We start from the raw sequence: 11,779 nt of genomic DNA on the forward strand, positions 1-11,779 counted from the left end.
AAGAAAGAAAGAAAGAAAGAAAGAAAGAAAGAAAGAAAGAAAGAAAGAAAGAAAAAAAAAGAAAAAAGAGAATTACACAGGCTAGGAGATGGAGTAATGGTTACATCGCTGGACTCCCATGTAGTCCACCACAGTTCGAGTCCCAGACCCAGTGGCTTAAAACTCACACTGGATGCATGTGCGTGTGTGTGTGTGTATGTGTGTGTGTGTGTGTGTGTGTGCCCCAAAATCCCAAGAGGAGACTGGAGGAGAAGGGATTGCAGCGTAACCACCCCAGCTGGGGGGTGATTTCTGTCTTTCTGTCCCTCCAGTGAACGCATGTGCCCTATAGCAAAAAATCTCTCTAAAAACTCCCAAGAATTACAGAAAAAAGTTGTGGAATGTGGAAGAAGGTTCTCTATTGCATTATGTGATGGGAGCTGTGGGCTGGGAGGGGGGTAGGGTTGGCCGGAACACAAAGCAGCCCTGTAGGGAGCGTGGGTTAGACGTGGGGCGTTTCAGAACTGGTGTCACCCAGGAAGCTCGAGGCCCTTTGAGAGCAAACCAAGCAACATTTTTCCACAGCAGGTAGAGTTTTCATTGCACTTTACGTGCGTCTCTGTGCTTCTCCAGGGGTGAGGGTATGACCAGGCTGTGGGGAGGCAGAGGGCCCAGAGGGGACAGCTTCACTGCTCCTGCGAGAGGCTCATGAGTGGGGGAAGGTCGGAAGTTCAGCTTAACTAGAATGGAGGAGGCTATTTCAAGGGTCAAAGGCCAGACCATGGCAGGATGCTAAACATGGGGACAGGTGTGGGGGAGGAGGGAAAGTAACCCTCTTTGGGGCAAAACACATACACACACACACACACACAACGTATTCTGGACTGTGGGCTGGTGAGATACCAGAAGACTCCTTTATTTATTTATTTTTTTAAGGGACTTTCTTGGTATAGGACGTGTGTGCTCCCAGAGAAACAGAAAGACAGAAAGCGAGAAATCACCCCCGAGGGGGGATGGTCACGCCACAATCCCTTCTCCTCCATTCTCTTCTCGGGATCTTGGGCGCACGCACACACATACACCCGGTCTGAGTTTAAGCCACCGGGTCCGGGACTCAAAACTGCAATCGACTACATGGGAGTCCAGCGACATAGCCATTACGCTAACAGCTGGTCCCTTTTTTTTTAAAAGGTGGGTCCCTTTTTTTTTTTTTTTTTTTTTTTGCCACAGGGCACATGCACTCACTGGAGAGAGAGAGAGACAGAGACAGAAGGAAAGTGAGAAGTTTTCTCCCCCATTCTCCTCCTGTGATCTTGGGCATGCATGCATCTCCCCAGGGAGATGGCCACGCTGCAATTCTTTCTCCTCCACTTTCGTCTTGGGATTTGGGTGACGCAAGCACATGTGCCTGGTGTGATTTTGGAGCAGCAGGATCTTGCATTCATACCGCTGTCACCATGTGGGAGTCCAGGGCCTTAACCACTGTGCCAAATGCTGGCCCCTTTCTTCTGGTTTTTTTTTTTTTTTTTTTGGTGTTTGTGTGTGTGCGTGTGTGTGTGTGTTTACTTTTTTTAAGGATTATTTATCTAGGGGCCAGCAGATGGCTTAATGGTTATGTCGCTGGACTCCCACATACTCGAATGTGGTTTGAGTCTCGATCCTGGTGGCTTAAAACTCACGCTGGGTGCCTATGGTGTGCATTCTCAAAATCCTAAGAGGAGAATGGAGGAGAAGGGATTGCAGTGCGGCCATTCCCCGGGAGGTGATTTCTCACTTTCAGTCTCTCTGTCCCTCTCTGTCTCTCCAGCGAGCGTGCACACCCTATAGCAAAAATCTCTCTTTAAATAAAAAGTATTTTTAATTTACTATAGGGCACATGTGCTCACCAGAGAGAGATAGAGAGCGAGAGAGAAGGAAAGTGAGAAAGCAAGCTGCCAGGTCTGGGACTCGAACTGCAGTCAGCCATGTGGGAGTCCAGCGCCTTAACCACTTCTTTTTTTTTTTTTTTTTTAATCAAGGGACTAAGAACATTTTCAAATGGTAATGAGCTACATTGCACAATTCATCCTAAGGGACAGATAGAGCTTCTGGGGTTTCAGCCTGGGCTGGAAAACAAAACAAAGAGTGATTTGCTTAAGTCACTGAGGGAGTGATACTAGATCCGCGGCAGGGGAGGGGAGGGGAGGGGAGGAGAGAGCCGGCTGCATGCATTCCCAGTCCGAACCTCAGGCCCCCCTTTAATGACACAATGACACTGTTTTACACTGGGTACACACCAAAGGCACCCGAGCGGGAGGGGTCTGGAAGTAGCGGAGGAGTATGAAACTCTGAAGTCATGGCCAATGTGGTCTTAATTTTCCATCAGGGTTACTGAGATATGATCAGAGAAGGACGAAATTATCATAGAGATGGTGTTCCATTTGGAGAGCAGCCCTTGCAGAGGTCAGCCCGGGCCTGCTTTCCCTAAGACACTTGTTACCCAGCACACGACGACCTTGACCTTCGCGACGGGATTTGCATGTGGAATTATGATTATGTACAAGGTAGGGACCAAATTCTGTATACAGATACTAACATTTTTCTTTTCTTTTTCTTTTCTTTTCTTTTTTTTTTTTTTTTTTGGAGAGGTTTTTGCTATAGGGTGCATGTGCTCGCCAGAAAGACAGAGAGAGACAGAGAGACAGAAAGCGAGAAATCACCCCCCCAGGGGGGATGGCCATGCCGCAATCCCTTCTCCTCCATTCTCCTCTCAGGATTTTGGGCACACAGACAAATGTGTCTGGTGTGAGTTTTAAGTGGTGGGATCCTGGACTTGAGTCACAGTTGACTACGTGGGAGTCCAGTGACATAACTATTATGCCACCTGCTGGTCCCAAGATTTTGTTTACTTAAATCTTGAAGGGCCTGGGGACCTGGAGGTCTCCTCAGTCTCCAGTCAGGGCATTGTCAGGATGAGGAGCCCTGTTAGATGGCTCACACCTTATTCCTTTGGTGAGCAGTTACAGAGAACCAGGACGTGTCGGTGCTATGAGTTTTTTCATTTAATTTATTTTATTTTTAGGTTTTTGCCATAGGGCATATGTGCTCCCCAGAGACAGAGACAGAGAGACAGAAAGCAAGAAATCACCCCCCCAGGGGTTATGGCCACACTGCAATCCCTTCTCCTCCATTCTCCTCTCGGGATCTTGGGCACGCACGCACACGCGCCCGGCGTGAGTTTAAGCCACCGGGTCCGGGACTTGAACTGCGGTCGACTACATGGGACTTGAACTGCAGTCGACTACACAGGAGTCCAGCACCTTACCCACCACACCACCTGCAGGCCCCGGTGTAGTAGTGTTTGTTTTTATTTTTGGAATTCTTTATTTCACTTTATTGTTTTTTTAATTTGCTATAAGGCATGTGTGTTCATGAGAGAGAGAGAAAGCGCGCGCGCGAGCGCGCGCGAGCAAACCGCCAGGTCTAAGGCTCGAACTGTGGTCAGCCACGTGGGAGTCGAGCTCCCCCACCGCCACGCCGCGTGCTGGCCCCTGGCGTGAGGGTCTTTGTGGCGAACGTTTACCTCCAGCCAGAAGTCGGCGACGTCGTGCACGATCATCACGAGGGTCCCACTGCGGATGTAGTTACTGCACCAGGAGAAGCTCATGAGGCTGATGGCCGCCAGGTGGTGCACCACGTGAGCGAAGAAGTCCTACGTCAGAGGCAGGGGAGGGAAACCATTAAGCCAGCCCCGCTTACTTCCCAGTTCCTGGAAGAGGACAGTTATCACCGTAATAATAAACCCGTAATGGACACACGCATGGCTTGAAATGTATAAAATGCTTTCGATTTTATTCTCTCTCTCACTTTTAATAAGTTTTTGTCATAGGCCACATGCCCTCGCCAGACAGAGAGAGACAGAGAGAGGGAAAATGAGAACTCATCCCCCGAGGGGATGGTCACACCACAATCCCTTCTCCTCTGTTCTCTCAGGATCTTGGGCACACGCGCACATGTGCCCAGCGTGATTTTGAAGCCACAGGGTCGGGGAATTGAACCGCGGTCGGCCACATGGGAGTCCAATGATATAACCACTACACTATCTGTTGGTCCCCTGAAGTGTGTTTTTCCAGTTAGTGGGTCTGGGACTCGAACTGCCCCATCCAGCCACCTTCACCACCACTTGGCCAGCTGGCCCTCAAACGCCATTTACTGAAGCCAACTTCGTTGATCTAATATTGAATCCGACTTAAATGTACGTATCGTGCAAATTTCGCTATAAACCAGCCCCTTTACTTAGGGTGGAGCACCTGACGTGCAGGACAAGATGGTTTATCATTTGATCTCCGTAGTTCACGTATGTGATGAAACCTCGGGCCTGCATTCAGGATTAGCGTGACTTGCTGGGCCAGCAAACAGGAGCCGGGATCAAACAGTTCCCCGGATGACTCACTTTGTCGCCTTAGAGGAGACAATCAATGACTGTGTCCCTGACTCATTTACCCTGCACATCAGGCAAATGATTGGCTCATCGGAAAACTCATGATGCATTTTTCTTTGGGGTGGGGGGAGAGGTTTTTGCTATAGGGCGCGTGCGCTCGCCAGAAAGAGAGAGACAGAGAGACAGAAAACGAGAAATCACCCCCCAGGGGAGATGGCCACGCCGCAATCCCTTCTCCTCCATTCTCCTCTCAGGATCTTGGGCACGCACGCACACGCGCCTGGCGTGAGTTTAAGCCACCAGGCCCGGGACTCGAACTGCAATCGACTACATGGGAGTCCAGCGACATAGCCTTTATGCTAACTGCTGGTCCCATGATGCATTTTTTTTTTTAAACAATTATTTTATTTAACTTTACCCATTTATTTATTTATTTTAATTTGACCAGAGAGGGACAAGGTGAGAGAGAGAAAGTGAAAAAGGAAGCCACCAGGTCCAGGACTCGAACCGCGGTCAGCCATGTGGGACTCCAGTGCCCTTCACCACCACGCCACCTGCCGGTCCCAAGTCATGATGCATTTTTGCACAGGAAAACATAGAAAAATATGTCATGACTTTTCTAATGACCCAATAATAATACTTGATGTAGGATATCCTCCCAAATATTTTTGACGAATCAAGGGGGAAAAAAAGTATTCAGAGATTTTGAAAACATCTAACTGTATTATATAAAGTGGGTGGTGTGTATTCAAAAGATGTGATTGCTGAATTAAACTACACACACGTAGGCCTGCAGGTAGACTGATGTTTATGGTGCTAGATCCCACATGGCCAGTCACGCAGTTCAAGTCCTGGACCCGGCAGCTTGAAAACCACCCTGGGCATGTGTGTGTGCGCGAATCCAAAATCCTGAGAGGGGAATGGAGGAGGAGGGATTGTGGTATAGCCATCCCTGGAGAATGATTTCTCATTTTCCTTCCCTCTCTCTCTCTCTCTCTCTCTCTCTCTCTCTATTGAGTGCATGTGCCCTATGGAAAAAAAAAAACATTTCAAAAAAAATCAAAAAATCAACCATCCAAAATCTAAACACACCTTTATTCTTTGCATTGAAAGACATTGAATTCAAAGCCACAAAGAACAGACTACATAAAGTGAATTTCTCTTTCTTTTTTTTTTTTTTTTTTTTTTTTTTTTGCTATAGGGCGTGTGCGCTCGCCAGACAGACAGAGAGATACACAGAGACATTCTCTCTCGGGATCTTGGGCACACATGTACACGCGCCCAGCGTGAGTTTTAAGCTACCGGGTCCGGGATGCGAACCACAGTTGACTACGTGAGAGTCCAGCAACATAGCCATTACGCTAACTGCTGGTCCCCTTTCTTAAAATTGTTTTGTGTTTTTTTTTAAGAGAGATTTTTGCTATAGGGCACATGCACTCCCCAGAGACACAGAAAGAGACAGAATGTGATAAATCACCACCACCCACCCACCCATCCCCGCCAGGGGGTATGGCCATGCCGCAATCCCTTCTCCTACATTCTCCTCTCAGGACCTTGGGCACGCACGCACACGCGCCCGGCGTGAGTTTTAAGTCACCGGGTCCAGGATTCAAACTGTGGTCTACTTTGCGGGAGTCCAGCAATGCAGCCATTACGCCATCTGCTGGTCCCAAGCAGATTTCTTACTAAAAAGGAGTGGAGAGTGGAGCAGGTCAGCTGGTGGAATGGCGGCAGGATCCCATACGACCAACTGTGCTGTTTGAGTCCTGGACCCGGTGGCTTGAAAAACACACTGGGTGCCTATGAATGCATGCCGGGAATCCAGACAGGAGAATGAAGAAGGAACTCTGGCACGGCCATCTCCCTGGGGGGCGGGGCAGTGAGTTTTCACTTTCTCTCTCACTTTCCCTCTCTCTCTCACGCTCTCCCCAACTCCCAGTTACTGCATAGACCCTACAGCAAAAACTAAGAAAAAAAGGAGGGTGCGGAGCTTCCAAGTTAAAACGTATATAATGTTTCATTAAACATATTCACCAAGGCACCAAGCATGAATATAACTTATACCATTCTATGTAACATAAAGGCAAAAAAAAAAAAAATCAATGAAGTGGAATGCAATACATGTAAGAATGCAACCTGACCATAATTTTGAGCAGAGGGATGAACATTTTTGAAGAAATGGATAGAGTAACTTTGGAAATAAGGCTTACCTTCCTCTTCGTGTCAGAGCCAACTCTAAACAACAGAGACCAATAAAAACCCATTTCTAAAATGTAGTACCAGTACTGGGATGGAAGCAAGGGCTGGGGAAAAGAAAAGAACTCATTAGTCGATTATTTAACTGCTCTTTAATTGGATAAGTCACACATTTCAACGCATGAAAACTGACTGCAAACATCTACTTACATTGCCACAAAATCCCATCAAACTACAATGATGTGTATTTCAACTTCCAAAAAGGAATTGGAACTGGAGATACTGTTTCAAGGCATTTTATTTTTTAAAAAAATAATCAATTATTCCCAAATCAAGTTAGACACTTTGTTTTAAGACACAACGAGACCACTTCGTGGATGAATAACGGTTTAATGCTAAGTGAAGTAAGTCATTCTACGAAAGACACACTGTATATCCCTGCTCAATATATACTGACTGTCTGCACTCTAGGGCACAAACTGATAGACCCAAAGATGTTATGGTAGGGGAAACAAGTGTGGACATCAGACACTACAGGGGAGGAGGTGGTGGGAGGGGCTTAGGGGTTGGTGGGAGGGGCTTAGGGAGGAAGTACTTGACAGACATAAGAATGTAGTTCTCCAATAGAAAAGGTGTATATGGTAATATCCTTGATTTTTTTTTTTTTTGGAGAAGATTTTTCACTATAGGGTACGTGCACTCGCCAGACAGACAGAGAGAGACATAGAGACAGAAAGCGAGAAATCACCCCCCAGGGGGGATGGTCACGCCGCAATCCCTTCTCCTCCATTCTCCTCTCGGGATCTTGGGCACGCACGCACACGCGCCCGGCATGAGTTTTAAGCCACCAGGTCTGGGACGTGAACCGCAGTCGACTACATGGGAGTCCAGCGACATAGCCATTACGCTAACTGCTGGTCCTTTTTTTTTCCTTTTGAAATAGGGCATGTATGCTCACAAAGATAGGCAGAGAGAAACAGAGAGAGGGAAAGTGAGAAATCACCCCCCGGGAGAATGGCCACGCCGCAATCCCTTCTCCTCCATTCTCCTCTCGGGACCTTGGGCATGCACGCACATGCGCCCTGCGTGAGTTTCAAGCACTCAGGCACTGCTGTCAGCCATGTGGGAGTCCAGTGCCTTCACCACCGTGCCACCTACGGGCCCCAGGAGAGGACTTTTTTTTTTTTTTTGAGAGGTTTTCGCTATAGGGCATGTGCGCTCGCCAGACAGACAGAGAGAGAGACATAGAGACAGAAAGCGAGAAATCACCCCCCAGGGGGAGATGGCCACGCCACAATCCATTCTCCTCCATTCTCCTCTCGGGATCTTGGGCACGCACGCACGCGCGCCCGGCATGAGTTTAAGCCACCAGGTCCGGGACGCGAACCACAGTTGACTACATGGGAGTCCAGTGATGTAGACATTACGCCAACTGCTGATCCCAAGGACAGTAATTTTTAAAAATAAACTTGATTATCCCATAGAAAAGTTAAGAAGGGAGTAGACAGGGAAATGTAACAGGTGGTAGAAATAAAAAATGAAGAAGATGGCAGATTTAAGCCCAAATACAGAATTACATAAACTAGAGGCATGAAAGAAATGCTTGGGCTATATATAAAGATGAATGAAGTCAAGCAGGAAAGGGCCAAAGGATGACAAAGTAGTGGACAAAATGCCTTTTGTCTGAGGGACAAAAAAAATCCGAACAGGGGCTAGCAGGTGGCGTAGTGGTTAAAGGTGCTGGAGTCAAACTTGGCCGACCATGGCTCGAGTCTTGGACTTGGCCACTTGCTTTCTCACTCCCCCCCACCCCCCGCTCTGGTCAAAACATCCGAGGGACTTGGCCGTGGAGGTCAGAGAAGGACTGTATCGGAAGGGACTCACCTGTTTGGGATAGCCGTTCCAAACTTCCCATAGGTCGTACACCCAAGGTTTCTGGGGAAAAAAATATATATAATTAAATAAGTAAAGAGACAAAAACAAGGAGCCAAGAAAGAAGACATCTGCTTGTTAGAGTCCAGTAATGTCAGCAGAAAATGTAAGCTCTTCCTGGAGGCATTGAATGCAAACAAAGATTCACAGGAAGACACATTTTTGTCTCATTATGTTACTTTTTTTTAGGGGGGGAGAGGTTTTTGCTACAGGGCGCATGTGTTCACCAGAGAGACAGAGAGAGACAGGGAGATAGAAAGCGAGAAATCACCCTCCAGGGGGGATGGCCACGCTGCAATCCCTTCTCCTCCATTCTCCTCTTGGGATCTTGGGCACGCATGCACATGCGCCCGGTGTGAGTTTAAGCCACCGGGTCCGGGATTTGAACCACGGTCAACTACGTGGGAATCCAGTGACATAGCCATTATGCTAACTGCTGGTCCCACTCTGTAACTGTTTACCCATATTGTTATCTATGAGGTCATCGGAAAAGTCATGATGTATTTTTCTTTTTCTGTGCAAAATATATCGTTAATTTACCAACAACCCAATAATACCCCCATGACATTCACTACTTGTCATGAGGCTGAGATCATTGAACAGTGCTGTCTCATAGAGAAAATTATTTCAAACAAATGATTTACCAGCAAAATGATTTCTGAACCAATTCGATCATTGCTTCCGTAGCAATCATTGAAATAGCTATTGCAAAAAGGTATTTGAGAGAAATCTTACCTCTTGAGAGAAATCTTCAAAACTGGCTATCTGATGTTTGAAAAATTATTTTACTATTCATTTTTATTTATCTATTTGTTGTGATGTGCAAACCACTGGGTCTGGGACTCGAACTATGGTCAGCCAGGTGGGAATCCAGTGTCTTAACTATCACACCACCTGCTGGTCCTCGAAACGGGCTATCTTAAAGTGTGATCTCGTAAAGGTATTCACAGACGAGAATTTTACAAACAAAGCACGTTCCAATAAAGAATATCAAAATACAACTTACGTCATAAAGAAATACAACTCCGGCAACAGTAATTACGAAGTAAAACGCAAATCTCCAGCTGTCAAAAGAAAAAAAAAAGAAACTACTCCCAGGTAGAGGCAAATGGCATCTGAAGAGAAATGGAATTGATACTGATGTGGTAAAGTTCGTAAAGAACACACGCACCAGAGTCAGGCGATCTAAGTTCGTATCCTGGCGTCACTTAATAGACAGCTACAAACTTAAGGAAGTCTTTTTAAAAAATATATTTTTATGTTTAGAGAGAGTGTTGGTTGTTTTTTTGGTTTTGTTTTTTGTTTGTTTGTTTGTTTTTTTACTATAGGGCACATGCGCTCGCGGGAGAGAGACAGACAGAAATCAAGAAATCACCCCCGCTGTGGGAGTTGGCCACACCACAATCCCTCCTCCCTTCTCCTCTCAGGATCTTGGGCATGCATGGCATGAGTTTTAAGCTGGTGGATCCAGGACTCGAACCATGGTTGATTATGTGGGAGTCCAGTGATGTAACCATCAGTCCATCTGCTGGTCTCTGTAACTTTTTTTTTTTTTTTTTAGAGAGAGAGAGAGATTTGTTATAGGGTGCATGCATGCACTCACCAGAGAGACAGAGAGAGATAGAGAGACAGAAACCAAGAAATCACCCCTCGGGAGGATGGCCACACCACAATCCCCTCTCCTCCAGTTTCTTTGGGCATGCACACGCACACGCATTCCCAGTGTGTTTCAAGCTGCCAGGTCTGGGACTCGAACCGCAGTCATCTATGTGGGAGTCCAGTGACGTAACCATTATGCAATCTGCTGGTCCCCCAAACCGCAGCATCTGGGAAGCTTTGGCTGTCCTTCTTACCATGCTTCCTGGAACTTCTTCAACCGGCAAGGCCTGTCTTGGTTCCGCCGACTCCTGAACCATCTTTCAACCTGGCGCTCTGTCAGGTTACACTTCTTCGCCAGTCCGTAAATATCACCCTGGAAACGGATGAAATGAATGAATGCATGGAAAGGGGCAGAGTGAGTCTGGCAGGGCGCTGAGGGACAAGGGGACAGGGTGAGGAGAGCTGTGTATCAACGAGGGGGAAGTTCCCCCATGAGGCCTTGACCTAAGGAATTGACCTCTTCTGCTTATAGAATCACAAACACTGTCACACACACACACACAAATACCAAAACACAACAGTGGGGGGAGAGGGGGCCAGGAGGGGGCATGGTGGTTAGGGCACTGGGCAGGCCACCTGCAGTTCGAGTCCTGGACCTGGCAGCTTTCTTTCTTTCTCTCTTTCTCTGTCTCTCTCTGGTGAGTGCACGTGCCATGTAGCAAATTAAAAAATAATAATTAAGAGGCCAGCAGGTGGTATGGTGATGAAGGTGCTGGACTCCCACATGGCTGACCATGGTTCAAGTCCTAGACCTGGCAGCTTGCTTTCTCACTTTCTCTCTCTCGCCCTCTCTGTCTCTCTGTTGAGCATGTGTGACTAACAGAAAATTAACAAACGATAATAATAGTAATAATAATAAATAAAATTAAATCATTCTTTTTAAAAATAATAATAAGCAAAATTAAATCATTCTTTTTTTATTTAAATAATTCTTTTTTTTTTTTTTTTGGAGGGGTTTTTGCTATAAGGCACGTGCGCTCATCAGACAGAGAGAGAGAGACAGAGAGACAGAAAGCGAGAAACCATCCCCAGGGGGGATGGCCAGGCCGCAATCCCTTCTCCTCCATTCTCCTCTCGGGGATCTTGGGCACGCATGCACACGCACCCGGCGTGAGTTTAAGCCACCGGGTTCGGGACGTGAACCGCGGTCGACTATGTGGGAGTCCAGCGACATAGCCATTATGCTAACTGCTGGTCCCAATAGGGGGACCGTTTTTTAATAGGGAGAGAACGTTAGTATCTCAGCTCTCTGACTTACCGAGAAAGATCAAGTTGCACAAGTTGGTAATAGCCCACGCGTTCAAGCTCCCTAGGTGAGCTAACTCAGCTCTAACTGAGATGTATTGGCTTGCTGGGAAAGTCATGATGCACTTTTGCATAGAGAAACACAGGGGCCAGTGGGTGACATGGTGGTTAAGGCGCTGGACTCTGACATATGGCTGAGCATGGTTCGAGGCCCAGACCTGGGGGCCTGCTTTCTCGTTTTCCCTCTCTCTCTCTCTGTCTGGACAAATTGTAAAATAATAAGTAGGGACCAACAGTTGACATAATGGCTATGTTGCTAGACTTCTGGACTACCACATAGATCACCAT

The 11,779-nt window shown here is 47.0% G+C and overlaps 1 protein-coding gene across 1 annotated transcript in view; it reads right to left on the bottom strand.

Moving 5' to 3' along the window:
• Positions 1-11,779, bottom strand: part of CERS3 (ceramide synthase 3) — a 90,998-nt gene that overhangs the window by 27,028 nt on the left and 52,191 nt on the right. Inside the window, exons 5-9 of the mRNA XM_006159494.1 lie at positions 10,381-10,499; positions 9,534-9,591; positions 8,480-8,530; positions 6,610-6,702; positions 3,542-3,670 (exon numbers count right to left, since the gene is read on the bottom strand). Of these exons, the coding sequence (XP_006159556.1) occupies positions 3,542-3,670; positions 6,610-6,702; positions 8,480-8,530; positions 9,534-9,591; positions 10,381-10,499 (450 nt within the window). The remainder of the gene's footprint in view (positions 1-3,541; positions 3,671-6,609; positions 6,703-8,479; positions 8,531-9,533; positions 9,592-10,380; positions 10,500-11,779) is intronic.

Source organism: Tupaia chinensis, unplaced genomic scaffold (assembly GCF_000334495.1).
Source record: "Tupaia chinensis unplaced genomic scaffold, TupChi_1.0 Scaffold000632_1, whole genome shotgun sequence".
In the NCBI taxonomy this organism is placed as follows: domain Eukaryota; kingdom Metazoa; phylum Chordata; class Mammalia; order Scandentia; family Tupaiidae; genus Tupaia; species Tupaia belangeri.